The sequence below is a fragment of the Pygoscelis adeliae genome, unplaced genomic scaffold, assembly GCF_000699105.1.
Source record: "Pygoscelis adeliae isolate BGI_AS28 unplaced genomic scaffold, ASM69910v1 Scaffold222, whole genome shotgun sequence".
NCBI classification, from domain to species: Eukaryota; Metazoa; Chordata; class Aves; order Sphenisciformes; family Spheniscidae; genus Pygoscelis; species Pygoscelis adeliae.
In genome coordinates, this window is record NW_008824309.1 from 19,627 (window position 1) to 41,538 (window position 21,912).

The following is a 21,912-nucleotide window of genomic DNA, read 5'->3' on the forward strand; positions in this document are numbered from 1 at the left end:
AGTGTGGATGGCACAGCTTCTGAGATACATGGTAGGTGCAGGAAGGGGAGAATTGTTGGAGATATCTTTAGCAGCTTAGCTGTTTGTTACAGGTCTGATACTAAAATTTCTTGCTAAAAACAGTTTGCAAAGGAACTTTGTGGCAAGTCAATAATAACCTTATACACTCTGCAGAGAATTCTGTCTAGCCTACTTCTGTCTGAAAATGTTGCATGAAAAAAGTGCATGGCAAAATAAAATCCTGTTCAGATATGTGGAGCTGGGGAAGTTAACTCTTAAGTTGACTCTCAAAAATAAGCGAAAGCTTCTCATATGATTCTGTCAAGAAGCATCAGGGTCAAACTGGAAGAAAATAATTACATGCATTTTTAAAGAAATGCAATTTGGGATCTGACTGAGCAGTTTAGTGATAGGATAATTTTAAATGTGTTTTTTTTTGTGTTCAGTTTTGGGCCCCTCACTACAAGAAGGATGTTGAGATGTTGGAACGTGTCCAGAGAAGTGCAACGAGGCTGGTGAGGGGTCTGGAGAACAAGTCTTATGAGGAGCGGCTGAGGGAGCTGGGGTTGTTTAGCCTGGAGAAAAGGAGGCTGAGGGGAGACCTCATTGCTCTCTACAACTACCTGAAAGGAGGTTGTAGCGAGGTGGGGGTCGGTCTCTTCTCCCAAGTAACTGGCGAAAGGACGAGAGGAAATGGCCTCAAGTTGCGCCAGGGGAGGTTTAGATTGGATGTAAGGAAAAATTTCTTTACTGAAAGAGTAGTTAAACATTGGAACAGGCTGCCCAGGGAAGTGGTTGAGTCACCATCCCTGGAAGTATTTAAAAGGCGGGTAGATGAGGCGCTTAGGGACATGGTTTAGTGGGCATGGTGTTGTTGGGTTGATGGTTGGACTCGATGATCTTGGAGGTCTCTTCCAACCTTAATGATTCTATGATTCTATGAATGTAGCTTGCTGAACCAAATCAGCCTGCTGGACTTAATTCTTAAATCTCTCTCTCTTAATTTCCACATAAATTAATTAAAGCCTTAAATACCAGATAATGCTTAGAATGGGATAGCATAGAATAGGAAGAGAAGAGAAGAGAGAAGAGGAGAATGATAGAATTCTTCAGCTGTGCCCTTAGAAAATTGTGTTAACCTTGCAAATAAAAATCTCATGTCTTTTATGAGACTTTCAGCACTGCATCCATTGCTTTGGAACCTGAAAAATTTCCTTCTGATCCATGTTTCATTCTTACTACTGCAAAAAACTCTGAGAATTTTTTCCCAGTTGAGATGTTTGAGTAATTTCTCATTTTAAAAATATCAGGTGCAGATGAGTAGCAGTGTCTAGAGACTGTAGCAATATGACTCATTTTCCAGTTACAGTGTTGCTGGACCAGAACTTTCCATCCTTACGTACACAAGCATGAATCTATTCAGATGATCATGTTTTGCTTTCCTCCATAATCAAGTTTGTTGTTGCCAACATACAATGCTGTGAGCTTAGCCTTGACCTGTAGCGTGTTCACAAAGAATCAGTTAATGCAAATGAAAATAGCAAACTGTTCAACTAATTCTTCAATGAGAACAGCACATGGCTTATTAGAAACCTCTCCTATATTGCAAACCCTGTTGCAGCATTCAGAGAACAACTATTTATCTCAGCATTTAGGTATGAGCACTGTCAAAGTTGCTAGTAAAATTACAATCTATCTAATATTGTTTTCAGTTTTAGCAGAAGAAAATGCATACCAGCAGGTCAGCTGCTATGCCTTAGCTATGTCTGAGGAAAGAATTAAGTCGCCTGTGTTCACAGAAATACAGTAATCCAGTAAAGTCCACACGATCTATTTGTATGCGATGCAATGCTCAGTTCTACTCTGTCTTTTTCTCTACTCACACCCCAAATATTTTTCTGTTTATTAGGCAATCTGCAGCAATGCGCTGATCTCTTTTTAATGTATTGGAGTGTATGGCTAGGGTAAACCTTTCTGTCAGGTTGGAAAATCAGTTTTACAAGAACCTGAGGTATTTTACCAGAGGATCAGGACTATGTAGTTGTTATTACTGACTGTAATGTTTCAAGGAATTTTCACAACCTGTGATACAGCTAACAAGTAACTTGACAGTTTGCCAAGGCAGCACAGTTAGATTTGTTGAAGAGAGATTTAAAATATTCATTAGGGCAGTATATTTGTGAATGATGTATGAAGTTAATAACAAATTCAAGGTTAAAACAGTCTGACTTCTCAGAAGGAGGGGACAGGAATCCAGCTCTGCGAGAAGTAGTGAAATTTTATTAGTTATTTCTGTTTTAGCATACTGGTAGGGAATATTCTGATTTAACACGGTTTTTATTTAGAAAAAAAGACAGGATCCTAAATAAACCGATTTTGTGAGGAAAAATAAAGTGGCCTTTGGAGAGAGAGAATTCCCTTTCCAGAAGGGTCAGAAGACTGCCCTGCGCTTAGCTTCTGTTTACTGTGAAGGCGAAGGAATAGCTGCTGTGTTTTCTCATGTGGTTTTCAATTTTCAACTGCAGATGCAGTGTGTTCTCTGTCCAATACATCTGCTGCATGACTGCCTTTACCCATCGCAAATACACAGGGTCATGTGGATCTTCTGACTTTCATTCATTTCCATTTCTCCCTATAGTAACTTCAAGCAACCAAGAAATACTCAGGCCTTGCAAGTATTGGTGAATTGTATCTCACCAATTTGTGCAAGTGTAAGCCTTGAAAGACTGTTTTGTCTGTCTTTACAAGTCCATAGAAGCATGTGGATACCTATAACTGTAACAGACAATTTACTTTGCTTAATGTGATGACACTGTGCCTACTCAACCTCTTTGGACAATTGACAAATCAACCAAAATTTAAGTTTAAAAAGGAAGTTTCCATGTTCAGAGTTAAAGGACCAGTATTAAATTTCATGACCTTGTTAATATTTTGAACTTTGTAAGTTTGGGAATTGGTGGCATATAGGGAAGATACTACACTAATTCAGGTAATGGTTTTATACTGCATTTAGGTTTTGTTTGGTTTTTTTTTCCCCAAATACAAATTCTTCAATAATTCTTTTTTTCCCAAGGAGAAAATGTAATCTGAAGACAACATAATAGGTCTCCTTTTGTCTCAGTATCACTGGTGATATGAAAAAACAGGACTGAAATTAAGAGTTGCACAATTATTTCTGTAATTACTGGAATCATCATGATGCTATTGACTTTAAAAGAACACACACATACCCAAGGGGAAAACTTAGCACAGATTTAATTAGAGCATTGTTTTGAGGTCAAAATTTGGTTTGAGGATAAACTTGGATTAAGGTACCTGATATCTTTTCCAAACAAATGTAGAGTGATATACACTGCAAAAGAAAGGGGATTTTTTTATTATGAAGAATTAAATCTGAACAATAAATGACTTTTATTAATGACTATTTTAAAATTGTCTTTGATTAAAAATACCTACTGAATAAAAATAAAAGAACAAAATTCTGTCACCGAATTTCTGTAGGGAGCACAATATACTCAAGCGAATATAAATTAGCATGTACTACTTTGTCACATTTATAACATATGAAAATGTCATTTCACAGGGACAGGCGAAGATGATGAAGGATGGAAAGGTTTTTAGAGTTATTCAAGAGAACTGCTGGGATCCAGAAGTACGGATTAAAGAGATGGACCTATCAGGTACCTCCATAAAGGAATTGAAATCATTGTGTCTCATTTAGCATAACAGCAACTTCTCTGTTAGTGCATTTGAAAGTGCTCAATAACAATATCAAAATTAAAAGGTTTAGCATACTGATTCGTTAGTTTAAATCTGTTGGAAGTCAGTGAAAACTGGTATGCTTTATATTCAGACTCAAATGGGACATGTTCCCGTAACTTTCCTCATTTTCAGTAGCAATTTATTCCCCATATGGGCTCACTGATTTTGGTGGGATTGTTAATACAGTAAGGAACTAGTTGACATAAGTAAGGATGACTGACTGTGGACTTGAAAAGGCAACACACATTCCAGATATAAAAGTGATTTCCATAAAAGAGGAAGCCCTTTCATTTTTGTTCGAAATGTTAAAATGATTCTGTTTACTCATAGGATTTTTTGTATGTTTGTTTCCTTTTCTAATATTTTTTTCTGTTTAGATGTTGCAACTTCATTCTGTATTTTTGCTAGAGGACTCTGAGCCTAGAGAACTGGTACAATTACTTTCTCAGAAGAGAGAGTTTTCCTGATTTAGAAAGAAACTTAACCAGATGCCAAATTTGCAAATTTGTTTTCCATCAAGTTACTTACATGCCACTAAATAAGGTTTGTAAGATGGGAGACAAAATGAGAGAAGGAACTTTTAGTCTGATCAATTATTTTTGTTAGTTCTTATTAACGCTGTAATTCCAAATTACTTTTGTGAGAGAAATATTGTTACTAAAGATTATTTTTTCTTAGATAGAGGCCTGAATAATTCCCTTCATCAGTTTCTCAGTAGACACACCTTGAATATCTTCTCCAACTTTTCATAAGGAATAAACACCTGAATTCCTTCAGAGAGCAGATATTTCATAAGTAGCATCTTTATGATTATCATTTCCTTCTCTCATGGGATAGCATGTTAGGAGATACTTGGGGCATTCTCCTTATGGAGGTTTACTGCAACGCATAACATAGGCCAGTTTAGGAACTCAAAGGCTGGTGGGCAATTTATGTAAACACAACTTAAGATAATTTTCAGCTACCTCGTTTTCACCCTGGAGAAGCAGTATTTCAAACTCTAACCATTTAGACATTTAATGGGAATACTAGAATGTCTTTGCAACCTCTCTGAAATATGCTGCCTTGACTAGACTGCAATCATTCCCTGAGTTAGCTCAGGGATTTTGGGGATAACCACGTCATTCAAGCACAGTGTGGATCATAAATAGCCTTTGGGCATCTTTCCCTGTCAGATATTTCCCTCAACAGTAATGGCAAGTTTCTATAAAACAATTCTGCCCCATCTATTTGCTGTAGACAAAGGAAAAACCCAGGAGCACTTTTTTTCAAATTTTTGCAACAGTTCTCCAGAAAAGAAAATGTATCATAAAGCCAACACCACAATATTTCTCCACAAGCTAAACAGTCCTCACTTGGTTAAAAAAAAAATAAAAATCTAAAACTGTGTGTTACAGCACCATCTGGTGACTTGTGCCATAAAAACGTCCCCTTTTATTACAGCACTGCAGAGATACAGGCATCAGCCAATTAGGTGTAAAAAAAAAAAAAGTCTTAGTGTTTTTCATTCTTACTGTTCACCTAATGATAAAGACTATGGGCCACTTCTGTTCTTTTTCGGTTTACAAAGCTGTAGCTACTTAGTTCAAAGACCGTTTTCTGTAACACAGGCTGAGACAGATTATACCCAAAAATTTAACCTCCAAACATGGCATAATTTTGGAACAAAGATGCAAGGAGTCTCCCAGCTGAACAAAACTAGTATCAGTCACTGTAAGGTATTATTACCTCAGAGAGATAACTTACAGCTTGGTTGCTAAAAGGCTTTGTTTGTGCAATGCCCAAGAAATCTTGCCGGTAATAAGAAATGGTAGCCAATGTATCAAAGAGACTAAATTAGTTCACATCATTAATATGTCCTAGGTCTATTTGGTATACAAACCTGTGTCTTGATCCACTCAATAAAACAAGCTATCAAGGTAATTCAATAAAACAAGCTGTAAAGGTAATTAGCGTGACAGTTCTGTGACACAAATCATCACAATTTTGTTGTAGAAAATCTTTCAGTTAATCCTAACTGCTTTTTCTTATTATTTTCTCCTTTGTAAAACCCTCTGAAGAGGGTATAAAGTAGAGGGTTTTTCTGTGCTGATTCTTCTTCTCCCTAAAGCTAGTGTCTGGGAATGTTCAGCTTGGAAATCTACCTTTAAGGTTTATGTTAAATTTGCTCAGAAGTGTAAAAATGGATTGAAACCAGATACAATGCTTATTGTGGAAAATATGGTGAATGTTCTCAAACATACTAATCAAGTGCCAGTGGCATATTATTGGTGGATAATACAACTTAGGCTGTCCTTTGGTATATATGTAATTTTGTAGAACTAATCCTTAAGCCCAAACCATTGCTGCTGTACATAATATTAATCAGATCTTGTAAGAGAGATGCCTGAGTCAGCTTCCCGTCTTGTTTCCTACTTAAAATACTGAGAAGGAGGATAAATCATTTTGTTAAACATTTGAGTGCTTTGGCAAGGTCATTGTCTTAGAAGAAATTCTCCTAGGGTTTTTTCTGCCATCTTTTGCTTTAGTAGTTTCATTACTAACAACCAAGTTAAATTTTTTAAAGCATGGCAAAATATGTGCATAAATATTACAATCAGACCTAAAATTTTTAAAAAATACAGTTTTGCATGTAAACATTTAGTGAGGTCCTAATTATTGTTTATTATTTCTTCTGTCATTAATCTGCTAGATTTGCTGTGTTCATTCCTGTAACCTGTCACACACAAAGTTATGGTATAGATTTGTGTTTGAACAGAAACCAAACAATATAGGCTTAATCCTCTTTATGGCTAACATCAAAGTTATTTCTAAAAACAGACATTTTCTAATACTTACAACCTCAGTAAGTAATACTGTATATAAGTAACTAATACTTACCTAAGAGACACAGGATGAATGAAACCTAACACAACATAGCTTTGGGGAACCCTTAGGAAAACATTGTTTAACGACCATTGTTAACATAACGTTGTTTATCTTTGAGCTAATTTACATATTTATTAAAGATATATTATAAACGTGACTCCAAAGTAAACTTTAGATACTGTATTCTATTGGTTTAACATCACATTCATTTATGTGAGAGTAACATTAAATTGCTATTTTAATTAATTGTACATGTGCATACCAAATACTTCTAAAATCATAATACTTAGTTTCACAAATGATCTAGTGTGAGTATGAAAGTGTTATTTTTCTTTCTACTTAGCAAAAATATTCCAATCCTAATAAACTGATACACTACAAGATTTATTACCATGATCCTTAATTAACAAAAAAAAGATTCTATCCATGTCACTGTTAAATCAGTCTTTCTTACCATTAAAGCTTTAATGTTCTACCTTTCAAACCAAAGTGCTTTCTTATTTTTAACATTTTACCAAAAAAAAAGGAAACATTAATAACTGCTTTTTCTTACTCAGGAGTCACAGTCCAAGTCCTTTCCACAGTCCCTGTCATGTTCAGCTACTGGGTAGGTTCCTACTAGCATATTTTATAATTCATATGTTACAAAATTTTTAAAAAATAAATGCATCCTTCTATAAATTAGGTGATCAAAGTACTCACTAGAGCACTGAAGTAAATGGGGAATTGTTCTGCTGTGAAAAACAAAAGACAAAAAAATAGTCCAGGTACCAGAAGAGCCAGCAGGGTATCCTGGCAAAGCTCCACTCTGGAGTACACTCAGTAAGAAAGAATGAGACAACAACAGAATTTCTTCTGGGCACCTTCTGGGGGTAGCTGAAAACGGGAGAGAGAATTTACACAGCATGAATCTGTGGTTAGCAGGCAGACATATATGTACAGATTCCATGAAAGCTAGACATCAATCAGTATTTTCTCAAGAAAAAAAGAAGTAAAAGATGTATTTGTGGTCTTGTCCCACTTTCTGTTAAATGTGGCATGGGACTCATTGGCCTAGAATACTTTGAATCTTAAGATTCAGTAGCAAATTTAAATTGATATGTTCCCTGCATGGTGATCTTGAATGCATCAAAGAAATAAAAACAGTCTGAGAAGATAAACCATAGCAAAATGCTGTTCTAAATACATTCTCAATTTGACTATTTAGCTCTGTGTACAGGTTGAGTTGTTACCTGTAAACAGATATGCTACATTAAAAATCATTGTGTTAAGCCCACATATAAGTAGTACCACTGATCTTCAGAATTTCTTGTTGGGTGAAATACCTTTAAAACTTTATTCTGGTATTTATGGGAATATTCTCCATTAAATATGTATTAGGGGGAAAAATGGGAAACATTGTATGGATATTGCAGTTCCTTTATTACAATTATGACTGTTACTTCCTTCTAAATGTCAGAGAGGTTTGCTCAATTTTCTCTGTAGAATTCTCATGCTCCAGCATCTCACATTTCTTATTTTTATCTCAACTCCAATAATAGGAGAGTAAATATTCATTGCTATGTTTAAAAACTATATGCTGAGGTTTTTGCATTGGGATAAACAAAAACAGAGGACTAGTTTACACAAAAGACCAGATACTTAAGTGCATCAGCAACCTGGGCTTTATTGCACTCATCCTGAGCAGTAAAGGCAACAGCAGTTGATAAAATATTCAAGACAAGAAGCAGAACTGCACCCAGAGATTTTAAACTGAGGCAGAATTTAGCCCTACTGGTTTCCAGCTATTCAGAACGTAAAGTAAATTTTAGGTTCAAACCCTGCCTCTGAATTGTTTGCAGTGACATTTATCCAGTATCTTCCAAAGGTGATAACATTTGAGAACTATATTTTAATGTACTATTCTGCTTAATATCTTACCAGGCCAAACCTCAGGACACTTTAGATCTAGCCCAGATATTAAATAATGACTTAGCTGCTACAGTAAAAAAGTGCCCCAAGAGGTTTATCGGCTTGGGTACATTACCTTTGCAAGCTCCAGACCTGGCTGTGAAGGAAATGCATCGCTGCGTGAATGAACTTGGATTTCCTGGAGTACAAATAGGATCTCATGTCAATGAATGGGACCTGAATGCACCAGAACTGTACGATATTTATGCTGTGAGTAGATGTTTCTTTCCTTATTTTGGGGAATTCTGTGGTATGGAATTCTGTCTAAAAATATCTTGGGACATATTCAGTCATCAACTAAATTTATAGATATATTAAAACAATTGAGCCTTCTAATCTGCTTAGTGATCAGAGAGATTCAGCTTTAATTATATATGATAATTCATTATAGGATATAATGACAATAATACAATATAAAACATTCTGAAACATACTGTATAATAATGAATAACAAAATCTTTTTATGATACGAGTTCTCACTGTAGAGTTGCCTTCTTGGTTTCTGACGATAAGTGCAGTATCAAATAAAGCATTTCTGCACTGTTTGCTTTTGGGTTCAAGTTACTGTATCCAATCCTATTGAAATAATTGATAAAACTCCCCGAGATACCTATAGAGCCAAAGTACCATATAGAATTATGCAAGTGGGACTAAAAGTTCCAAACTGAATGTATTGATTATAAAATGAATTTATAGATTGCATTTCTTAAATAGCCTGAGGTCCAGAGGAAGATGGTCATTTGTCTAAATTATGGGGTTTAATCAATGTACATTCTGTATCTGTTTCACAGGTCACTATACCTGTCAGTTTGAAATTGATCCATAGAGGTTATTTTTCAGAATGCTCAATTTACTCAAGAATTCTGTTAGTGCAGCATCTAGACTATTTGTTTTTATGGTCACATACACTCAGTTATCAACTTCCGCTCTTGGAGATGCATGCATTCACAGAATCACAACATGGCTGAGGTTGGAAGGGACCTCTGCAGGTCATCTGGTCCAACCCCCTGCTCAAGCAGGGCCACCTGGAGCCAGATGCCCAGGACCATGACCAGATGGCTTTTGAATATCTCCAAGGATGGAAACTCCACAGCCTCTCCGGACAACCTGTGCCAGTGCTCAGTCACCTGCACAGTAAAAAAGTGTTTCCTGATATTCAGAGGGAACTTCCTGTGTTTCAGTTTGTGCCCGTTGCCTCTGGTCCTGTCACAGGGCACCACAGAAAGGAGCCTGGCTCCATCTTCTTGACACCCTCCCTTCAGGTATTTGTATATGTTGATGAGATCCCCACTGAACCTTCTCTTAGGGCTAAACAGTCCCAGCTCTCTCAGCATTTCCTTATAGGAGAGATGCTCCCACCCCTTCATCACCTTTGGACTCTCTCCAGTAGCTCCATGTCTCTCTCGTACGGAGATCCCTCCCTTGTACTGGGATCTCTCTCTTATACTGTACATTCTTCAGCTTATGATTAACACATGTAGGAAGTAACCTCTATCACTTTCAGAAACATCCCTGGATAATAAAGATTGTGAAATTAAGCCATATCTGATAATGGACTTTATCAGTCTACCAAGCCAGTTACTGAATTGCTATTTTTATTTTACAAATGTAGATGGCAATTACTCCCTACAATCCAAAATTTGCAACTTTATGCATGTATGGGTAAATAAACCCAAATTTTTGAAATGTGTGATAATCTCCTTAGCAACAAGAGGAGGTCCAGAAATACATCTGACAAAACGAAGCTGTTAAATCCTGGTTAAGCATATGAATTACTCTGATGACTATATGTTTAAATTTAAGCACATAGTTAAATAACTCAGTCAGGATCAGCATCCTATATTGTTCTTCTGTTTCCCTTTCCAAAGATGTCAGTAGTTTTGGACAAACTAATACACTTGAGTGAAGATGGATTATTGATCAGAATACAGCTAGATTTCAAACTCTTAGGGTGGATTAGGAATAGTTTTAACTTTTTTTCTTAAGCCAGGCAGAGGGCCAAAGGGGGCAAATGTAGTGCAACAGCAATGAAAATTCCTCAATGCAGCTGGAACAATTCTGCAAAACCATCCTAAAATGGTTCTATAAAGCATTATGAGAATTCATCCTCATATGTGTAATGAAACCAAAAGAATGCTAGTTTGAACCAAGTTTTATACTGCAGGATGGCTGACAAACACAGCTAAAAAAGCATTTTTGTACCTGAGGAACACTTGGCTTACTAAAAAGATATTATCATCAGTGTTTCCAATCCTGTAGTCTCAAAAAGAACCTTGAAACTGAGTGAGGACTTCAGGATATGGCCCAGAGGAGTAAATATAACCAACTATTGGTTATAGTTCTTACTTCTGGGCCTATTTTCATTACTGATACTAATGCTCAGTACAGTTTTGCAGGTAATCTTTCAAGCATGGCTAAGAAAGAAGATGCATTTTGGTATGATTAGTCAAGATCTAGATTTTTTTCTTTTTGCTGCAGGCTGCTGAACAATTAAATTGCTGTCTCTTTGTGCATCCCTGGGACATGCAGGTAGATGGAAGGATGTCCAAATATTGGTTTCCCTGGCTCATAGGTGAGTGTATATTTACTTTGCTTAATCTACATTTATGAACTGTCACTGGATTATGCCTAGAAGATTGTTGCAAAGGTACTAGTGCAGAGAAAAACTACATGGTTTTTCTATCAATTTTTTTTTTAAATCAAGTACTACGGTTAAATCTGTTGTGTAAATTCAGCAGTCATTTGTTTTTAAGCTTGTTTAGTTTGTCTAACTTTTAAATACCTAGAATTAAAATTATTCAGACTAGCAACATAATCTAGTATTCTCTTTTGTCCTAAATACAAAGAGCAGATGACTAGGGAAAAGTGAATTGTCTCTGAAATGAGCTCCTCAAAAATAACGTGAGTAAATGAAGGAGTAGGCAAAACCAAACATTAATTCCTAGAATTTCTTGGATTATTTCCTAGAAATAGGTTGATCAGAGAGGAAGTAAATCTCAGTTCACATGAACTGTAGCTGAAACAACATGTACTTTGAAAGCTCTCCATAGATGTAGGGAATTATCTAGTTTCTGTTTTTTTTCCCCATCTGCTAGGTAAATCAGAACAACATTGACTAACAGGAGGTAGGTTATACTGCTACCTAGAAATGTTCAGACCTGATTCCACCCTCACTTACTCTGTTTTGCATTGTTTTGTTTTGCATGGTTTTGCACTGCCTCCAGTAGAGGTGTTCTGAAAAACATACACAATATACATATAATATATGCTGGAAAATCTTAGTGTCCCAATTACCAGTGCATTATCTTAAAACAATATCAATTAGTCTTAATCAGAGCAGGTTCACCAACTCATATTTAAAAAGAGACTGAAATTACTGCATTTACTTAACAAAGTATTTTGTTAAGATTTTCCTACTAAACCTAATAAGGCCTTGCATCTGAGTGTATAGTAAAACATTAATGAAAGACAACCTTTTGAGCTAGATACGTATTGTTTCCCCCATAGATGAGGGGAACTCAGTTCCTAATTTCATGCTGGATGCCTGAAGTTAGGCGCCTAAATGGCACGATATTCTAAATGTTAGGTGCGCTCAGAAACTGAGGCCTGATACAGGAACCTAAATTGCTGTTATGTTCCTAACACTGGGCATCCAAGTTACCCAGTGGCAAAGAGAGAGCAAGGTTATTTCTAAACTGTGGGAACTGGCACCGTTTCATAACTAAACCCCAAATCTGTGTTGGAATATCCACCAACGTACCTGCCCCGCTTTCCACACAAAAGAAACCCAGAAGCACAGGTGAGAAGGGAACCTGGCATATTCCAGACTTGTCTTTGAGCTAGGATAACTGGGGCATTGAGCCTGTACTGTGCAGTTCAGGACATACCCAACCTGTCTGTCAGCTGTCCTAGTGGTGTAGGATAAAAACTGAGCGTAGAATTCAGAAGATCTTAGCTTCCAGTCCTGTGTCCTCATTTCAGCTAACTAATGTCCAGCTCTGTGTTCCTCTAATAGAAATAATGCGTAACCTTTGGCAGCTGCTCTGTAACTATTATTTTTTCTGTAGGCTCAAGGCTAATTGAAGAAAATGAAGATAACATTTAAAATTCAAATAGGAAAATAAAAAATAAAACTCTCGTACAATAAAGCTTTTTTTGTTCTTAGGCATGCCAACAGAAACAACCATAGCCATTTGCTCCATGATTATGGGAGGAATTTTTGAAAAATTTCCTAAGCTGAAAGTTTGCTTTGCACATGGAGGTAAGTCATATACCATGTGAAACACCTGTTCTTTAGTTGAGCATGGTACAATTGTGTTTTCTGGTATGCCAGCTAATAGGGTTACCACTTTAAGCCTGCCACCAGCTGTGTACTGTTACCCCAAAGAAGATAATCTGCCAGATCAGCTGCTTGTATGAACACTGTCTAGCCTGTTTCAGCCAATGTTTGAACTGTTACAATAGCCTTTAAGGGAAACGAGGAGGAAGGGGAGACAGGAGATGGTTTGGGGAAAGGAACGAGGAAGCAGCAGGAGGAATTTGGGCATCACAGTAGTGAAGAAGTGGTGAAAACAGAGAAAGAAGCTAACGAAGGGGAAGGAATAAAAAACTGTTGGTGCAGAGCGCTTTCTTTCTAAATAGCTGACAGTAAAACTTAATGGATCTCTGTTGATAATGTGGCTTTTTTTCCCTCCTGCATGTTTTTCAGCTTCTGTTACTAAAAATTTCTTCTTGCAGGTGGAGCTTTTCCATACACAGCGGGGCGAATCTTCCATGGATTCAACATGCGCCCTGATTTGTGTGCAGTGGATAATAAGGTGGATCCAAGAAAATACCTTGGTTCATTTTACACAGACTCTCTTGTCCATGATTGTGGTGCACTAAGGCTGCTAACAAGTGTAATAGGAGAGGTGAGTTTTAATGCTTCCAGAAGCAGGTGAGTCATTCTTTATTTGATTCTCTAGGAAATAGCAAAAGGAGAAGAGAAGAAGAAAGCAGGAAGAAGACAGCATATTCACCCAGTAAAATCAGAATCTGAGCTATTATAAACTGATGGGCTTCTGCCATGTTGATAATGTTTTTACTATATGGAGTTATTGAAATGGCGGTTTTAATCCAGGAAATCATGCACTGTGAACCTTAGTTCAGTGGGGCTAGTTCCTTGTGTAAGGTTGTTCAGGATGGGACTGCAAGCAAAGACTGCTTCATTTGGTGCCTTGTTTTCAAATGGCTTAATTTTCAAATTCAAGTGTATACTTGAAGAAATCAAATTGTATTTCCACTTGGGAAGTTATAGGCAGAAAAAAGTCAATAATAAAGTTCTTGTGAGGATCCTGGAGAGCACATTAAACATCATGGGTTCACAAAAATATTTTAATTGTTAGAGTAGAGAGTAAAGAAATCTGTAGTTTAGCAACCTGTTTAAATCAGGTACAGCATGAGACAGAAAAATCCAAAAACATTCAAGTAATTCCTTCTCATTAGTAAATGCTCAGAAGTAAATGCTGGCATCACTCATGCCAGCTTCCAATGGATCACTACAAATCAACGAGAGACCTGTATTTGTGTCTTGATCTCTGGATCTCATGGAGTTTCTGCAACTAGCAGGCAGATACCTACCAGATGTCAAAAACAGAAATGCAAGCTCTGACTTTGACTTTCTTGTCTCAACAACTGTATTCTTGTTTCCTGTACATTAGTTTCTAGGCTCACATAGTACTTTCTCACGTGTGGGGCTGTTGCTGTCATCAGGGCATCTTGTCTGACCAAAGTTCACAGAGACAGCTAAGCTGAATGTTTTCTTTCTCTGTACAGAAAAGATACTGTTGATTTCCCATTATCATCTCTAACAGTCTGAACAGGTTACTGCAATAAATCTGGACTAGAACTGGTACAGAAGTGACTTGCCTAGGCCAGCCAAAAATAATAATGCAGAACTATTGCTTTCTTTACCATGATACTCTGAGCCCAGCTCTCAACCCTTTGAAATCCATGGGTTTTCAGTCTGTGCTGCACAAGAAATCTGTAGCTTTGAGACTGGATTTCTGCCTGCAGCTCCCCTACAGTATTTGTGCCTTTTAGGAAAACATTGCATTTGAAGATTCATGAAATATTCAACAATGTGACAGGACAACTACGGCTTGAAACAATACTATAGAAAGTTTTTGTAAAGTTATATGTATGTATGCATACAATAGCTCTAAGGAGAGGAGAGAGAATACCTCTTTCTTAAATCCACCATGAACCAAAAAGAGATTTATGCAGGAGCCCCATAAAATGTGCAAAGAAACTACCATGCAGCCTAGTTCTGTTAGAAACAAGTAAGATAAAACCCAGGTCAGTTTGCTTGTCAAAAGATATGTTAATAAGCTGTTAGTAATAAGCTGTTAGTATTGGGAAGTTCTTATAACATCAGTGGGTATCAACTCGGGTGGCATTTGCTAAGTTCTTACCATACATATAGACGTGTTATAGCATTTTTTTTGGCAGCGCTGGTCCTACTGAACACTGGTGGAGAGATCTCTGTGTCAGGGATGAAGTTTTAGGCACCAGATGGGTTACTAACGAAATACTAGGGCTCCAGCCCAATATTGATTTCTGTTAATTTCTGTTACCAACCTCTAAATAGTAAATATATCATGGTCAACAGGACTTTATACTATGCATTACCTTTTGAATCTAACTGTAGCTTACAGTAATCAAGTGGCTTTAAGTAGTTTTTACAATAGATTCAAAAATTTTACCGGATGTGATATGCGCTTCCATTTTACAAGATACCCAAAGGCTTACAGAGTAAGTAAGTTCAGCACTTGCCTTCAGTTATCTCCTTTTCTGAGAAGTCTCCCCAAATCTAGGCCGTGTTCATCCTCTACATGCAGCCATAGTATAGCAGGGATGAGTCTAGCTCTTGAATTTCAAATGCCATGTTTAGATGGTCAGATTCCTTTTTTTATTGCCAAGGAGACAAAATCACTTGCTTTTTTCTTTTTTTTTTTTTTTCCATTTTAAAATGTTGGGAGACATGTTTTGTCATTGTTAGAAACACCTTGGTAAATTAGAAGCTGTGTGACTCAGCATGGCTAAGACCCACAGATTCTTTTTACTGGGCTGATTCTGGTTTTAAGCTGAACTATAGATGTCAAGAGTAAAGCAGGACAAAGTACAACAGGACATTTAATCTATTGCTGACAACTTTTTTTCTGTTTTAACTTTTATAGAATGCAAGTCTCATAGCAGTTCTGCTTTAGAGTAACAAGTTAGCTTGGCATCTGAAGGCTGCTCTAAGCTATGACTGTTGTGGGAAAGCTGCTGTCTTTGCACCACACTTAAACTGCAACTTCTCTACCTGTCTTCCTAAGAAGCAACACATAGACTCTGGCCCTTAATCATGATTAGTCTTTGCAACTGAAATTTAGTTGTTTGAGGGGAGAGAGGTTATGGATTCTAATTCGATAATCTAAAAGTCACTCAGCAATAGCCTCTCTGGTGTCTCATTTATTTTGTCAACAGACTTCTGAAATTACGTTTCTTAATGCAGTAAATTTGACCACTGTACTACATGGGATGTTGGTGTCTTCTTTAAGTATACTCCTCTGAGTATTTTGAGCTCAAGCAATGTGACATGAGGTGGAATCACAGTGCTGAAAAGTCATGAGTCAGATCCCAAAAACTTAAATGCTTTTAACGCATTTAAGAAAAGTACATTTTCTTTCCCTTTTTCATAGCCTAAGGCATCTTACCCTTGAAAAAAACATTCACATCACGTTTTCAAGCTTTACGTTATAACCATGAAGATTAAAAAGTTCCCTCTTTTTTCCAATGAAAGTTGATACTCTTACGTAATACCATTCCAAGAGTCAAATGCTCAGAAGAATGCCAAATATCTCAGTGTTTTCAGTGCAGTCATGTGTTGGCAGAATAACAAATATAAGATGAATCAATGCTGGGCTAAAAACAATGTGATTGGGTCTTGAGGATGACACTGTAACTTTATGAGCTGAAGGTTTGAAATAGGACAGCTCTCTGGAGTATAGCTAAGAGCTGTGCAGGAAGGGCATCAGTGTGTGTAAAGATGTGCTTAGACACGGCTTCAGGTCCTTAGGGAACAGCCATTACCTGGCGTCAGAATGTAATGTGTTGGCTTTGAGCTTATGAATATTAAAATCCAGTGACAGCTGTGATGAGTCATGTACATTTAACTTCATCCCTTCTTAGTTTTGGGTGCAGGTTAATTGGAGCCTATCCCAGTTAAAGGAAGCAGAAGTATACGTTGCTGAGAAAAGAATTTTGTAGGACTGCAGAATTGCTGCAGTCCTTCGCTCCCCCCATGATGAGGTAGCATGAAGTGAATACAAATAAACACAAAATCCCTAATGATGCTGGCTACAAAAAGTGAAGAACTGGCTTGACAGGGGATTAAATGATTCAGTGTACCTCTGCAAAAACTTCCCCATGGTGATTCCTCAAGAGCCATCACCCAAAGGAAAAACATTCTCTGGCCAGCAGTTGGAGCTGAACTGGCTATGGCAATCTGGCCTTTTTTTGAGATGTGTCCTGATAGTTGGACAGAAAGTGAGATTCGAGGCAAATACAATTTTTCACTAATACAAGAGGACAAACTCATGCTTGATGCTCTTTGAGATTCATTTTAAGATTCAGGTCCCTATTACTGTGAAAAAAGTTCTGTTGAGTAGAAGGGTCCACTGAGGTTAATCATTAGCCATATGTACCTTTTCTAAAAGGAGAGATGCACTAATTAAGGTATCAAACTGTAAGTCCTCTAGGGAAAACTGACTTTGTTGATATCCTTTGGAATAATATAATAATACATCTATTATGCTAGGAGCATTGTTTATCTGCAGAGACTTCACAGGACTGAGGCTGGTTGCTGAAGACAAGTATTGCAATCACCATTTTATAGATAGGTACAAAACTGAAGCTCGAAGAGTATAAATGAATAGCCTAATATCACTAGTAGCAGAGTAATAATGCTGCTTCTAAATTTTTCTTATTAATTTACAGCTCTTAATTTTACTGCTAATTAATAGATCACATGATTAGCTGTGAAACACTTGAAGTTAGAGGAAAAGAAAAATATAATTGAAACAATATATATATTATTCCAACGAGGGGGTGGGATTTCTTTCTGCTTTGGTATATAGGAGATGAAAACAAGAATGTACAAACCTTCCTGGCTTACTTAACCTTGACTAAGAAACAGCTGGGCAAATACTGGGTTTCCTTCTCCTTTACTTAGAAATCCATTTTCTCATATAAAGCTGGGATGTTTATTGGTTGGGGTTTTTTTTATGTATTGCATACATTTGTTTTTTGTATCTGAAGAAAATGTCTTGGTATCAGATTGAATATTAGAAATAAAAGAAGGTATTTAGCTGCTTAAACGTTCACACATCCAAATATATTTTGTTTAATTTACACTCAGAACTTGATTTAGTGTACAGAGGAGTATAAATTCTCCTATTCTGATCTTATGGCAAGACTTCTATAACAAATTATGACACAACAATATAGGACAGAACAATAGAATGTGTATCTTCTGTTTGGATTTCGTATAACGTTTTGTATAGGTTCTTCCAGAGACTCTCGGGTGACATCTACTGGAGGTAAAAAAATAAAAAAAGCAGCATTTGACAAATGATTCAATTTGAAAAACGAATCATTTCATAAAACAACTGAAATATGTTTTCTTCACCCTATTTCAGTATTGGTAACTGAGTTCAAATATTATAACAAGTGCCCCAAATTCATGAGCTTGACTTCAAATTCATGAGACATTTAAAAACATATATTTTTAATGAAAATTGTGGTTTTCAAATATTCATGTCTCCAGGAGATGAAGCTTAAAGGAAAATAGACTTTGGATAAAATCAAGAGAGTTGGCAGTATGCACTGTCCAAGGTAGATAAAATGGGGAAATATCATTCCAGTGTGAAAATGAACCTATAACAATGTGGACCTATCGAGGATCTGCCTGTTTCTTTTCACCTCTGATAACAGGAATGATGCATAGAGAGTTTTATTGAATTTTCTTTTCACTGACTTGCTTTGAGAAACAAATCGTATCACGTCACTCATATTCTCAGATACATGTTTCAAACACACACCTAATATCCAATCCCAGTTAAAGATGATGACATTTAAAAAAAATTATAGACTTCCAAAAATATATGAAAATTTGTAAATGAGGTTTTGGTTTTGTTATCTGAAGCTGAATACTAGTTAAATTATATTAAATAGAATACTTTCTTTTTTTTTCATTTAAATGTTTATAGTCATTCTACATTGTACCGTGCTTTGAGTATTATCACATTGCAATTATTACAGCTTTTAAAGTATCACACAAAAGATAATTTTGATTGCTTTGTATTTTTTTATTACGCGTTCTTCTCACATATATATAATTTCAAGTTTGTGCGGGTCTCTGTGTGTCTCTGTGTGTGTGTATGTAGTCAAGAATTTCAAATTCAAGAATCCAAATCCAAGCATCTTTTCTGAGTTTGATGGAGAACTTCCCGAGATTCTTAAAGAAATGTGTCAAAAACTCTCATACTCTTTTTGGACTGCACGCAACAGTGCAGAGCACGCAATGAACATGAAAAAGAACCAACAAGTAAGTCAAGAAACAGAAGGAAGAATTCTGTGTACCCTTTATTGGCCACTTAATTATGGCAACACTTAACCAAGATTAATCATTGCATTTTAGGCAAACTACTTGCAGAAGCAGTACGAGTAGTGTAGGAGAACAACAGATGCCTTTCTGTTACATCTCAAACCAGCACCACAGTAGCGAGAATCAAGCTGAGTAGGAAATTACCATTTGTATTGTATTCACCTGAGCAATATACACTCATTCCCATGGGCCTGGGATTTGCATTTTGAACTTCCTGTGTATCAGAATAAAAATACATCGAACTTTAATAGATACCACAAAAACAATAAATAACCTGTACTTTCTTCAAACTTAAATTCACCCAATAAACTCGAGTTGTTGTTTTCAAGCTTTGTTTTTTTCCTAATGAAAGCTGGAACCCAAAGATTATCCTTCGTATAATTCACTTTCGTAATTAATCAGTCCAATATATACATGTAATTTCCTGTGGTTTATTATAAATTCCAGAAAGCACGTGCAACTATAATGTTACTACAAAATGTACAACTTGTTTTTTTTATTACCAGGACAAAGTTATTCTGGGGACAGATTACCCTTTTCCACTTGGGGAACTGGAACCTGGAAAATTGATTGATTCGATGGAAGATTTTGACAACAAACTGAAGGTATGATCTTTACATTTGGGGGTTTTTCCCCTTCTTTTTAAACGTCTGGCTTTAGACCTGAGATAAAACACTGAAAAATCAGTGTAGTACACCGATTTCTGCAAAGACTGGAAGAGGCCCTTTAGTCTCTTTGCAGCACTTCATTTTAAAGCACGAGTAAAAGCATTTGGGTGAAATATGAGTTAAGCACACACACATACATGTGTTTTGTTTCTACAGGACAAACTCAAGGCTGGCAATGCTCTGGAATTTTTGGGTCTTAGCAGAAAACAATTTGAATAATTATGAAGATATTAAAGAGACGGAACTTCGGAAATAACGCTGAATCCTTAGGGATACTTCTATTTGCATGTGCAATTATACAGATGAAAAATAAATCTGAGAAGTATACTACAGTCTACGGTTATTTCCAAAACGAAAGCAAGGCTACTGGAAATGAGTATGCACAGTTATTTCTGTGCATTTGAGGATTTAGGTTGTCTTTAAACAATTCTGAAATCCCTGCTTTCATCTTTTGCAGTTGTAATAAGAATCTCTGAATGATAATCAGTGTCATGTTATTAGGACTTGATTCCCAGGAAGAAAGAACTGAGAAAATTGTGACTTGTCTCCATTACATTTCAGGCTTTGTTATGCCCAACAAACAGAATTTAAAAGAATCTTAAAACAGAATTTAAACAGAATTTTGCTGATGCCCAATAAAAGGCAACATTTGCCTTTATCCACCGATTGAAATTGCAGCGTACCGCACTTCAGCTCAGCACTGCAAGTATATGCACTGACGCTTTGTAAATGTTGTGATAGAATGAAAAAGGTCTATGTGGGGACTTGTACTTTTTAGCTGCCTCCTACACCACTGGCAACTTATTGTTTAAATTGTTTCTGATGAATATGGTTGTAGGTGCAGAAATAATGTATTTATGTGGGTAATACGTTGTGCGTCACTGTCACTGTCAAAATAAATACTAGTGTTTAGCAACAGTATGGTTTAATGTTCTATTCCTTAAAAAATACTTCCTAAAAGTAAGGTTGGATACTTTAAATGTTGAAATGTTAATGCTCTATCTAGTTTGAGTCCTGCTATAGGAATGGAAAGATGGTTTACTTTATACGCTATTGATTGATATGGGTTTTCGCCATTATCCGGTGAGTGCACAGGCATCCTCCTCCTGAGAGGATTTTATACTAGTCAGAAAAATGCTGATGAGCTCTCACAGTCCCCGTTCTCATGGGATCGTTTGCTGGCTACGTGTGGTGTCACCATTCTTCCGTTTAGTCGTAGAATACTCCAGGAAAAATAGTGTCAGACAGAATTTGGTTTTGTAGCTGTGTCCGTAACTGCCCTTATGTCACAGGCTGAACCTGAAGGATGTTCAGCAGCAGCAGTTCCTGCGGGTACCAGCCTCTGTTGGACTACAAAGAAGGCTTTGTCCTTCTTTACAGTGTCACAACCCAAAACAAAACAAGAAGTGGTTTGTGCAGGTCGATTGTATGTTTTCCTAGCGATTGCATTTGGATCTTTACTATGTTGCTTCTCCAAATATATTCCACAAAAGACAACCGGACGACAGAAGCTGAAGTAGGCAGCAGCTCACAGGTTTAGGCCCTGGGAATATCAGGTTTTCCTGTAAGAGGAAAAAAGGACCTAGATAAAATAGCTTTAACAATATTTATTGTCCTCAGGTTCGCAAGACTTCTGTTGACCTTTTTTATTTAAATATCTACGTGCAAGCATTGAGCTACTTAAAGGTACGATTTTTCAACCAGATTGTTCTAATTAAATGTCAAAGTAGAAGAAAGGTAACTTGGTTCTCATATAGTATTCTTTTCCTTCAGCGTATTTGATTTTCACAGATGTTCCAATGGATTTAAGAGGAAAATACATTGTGATTCCTCCAATACATTTTAATTGGGTTGATTCTTCTATTTTTTTATGAATGAAACCAGTTAAGTTAGCGAGAATGCAATGTTACATCTTTGGGGACCAAGGTCTGGAACCTCTCCAATAGCAAGAACAGTATTTAATTACCTTAACCT

The 21,912-nt window shown here is 36.7% G+C and overlaps 1 protein-coding gene across 1 annotated transcript in view; it reads left to right on the plus strand.

Annotated features, from left to right (window-relative positions):
* The window catches only part of ACMSD (aminocarboxymuconate semialdehyde decarboxylase), a 25,942-nt gene extending 5,678 nt beyond the window's left edge, over positions 1-20,264 (plus strand). Inside the window, exons 3-10 of the mRNA XM_009318917.1 lie at positions 3,584-3,680; positions 7,188-7,237; positions 8,554-8,790; positions 11,059-11,152; positions 12,746-12,841; positions 13,318-13,490; positions 19,777-19,875; positions 20,095-20,264. Coding sequence (XP_009317192.1) covers positions 3,584-3,680; positions 7,188-7,237; positions 8,554-8,790; positions 11,059-11,152; positions 12,746-12,841; positions 13,318-13,490; positions 19,777-19,875; positions 20,095-20,157 — 909 coding nt within the window. The 3' untranslated portion in view covers positions 20,158-20,264. The remainder of the gene's footprint in view (positions 1-3,583; positions 3,681-7,187; positions 7,238-8,553; positions 8,791-11,058; positions 11,153-12,745; positions 12,842-13,317; positions 13,491-19,776; positions 19,876-20,094) is intronic.
* Positions 20,265-21,912: the final 1,648 nt, after the last annotated feature.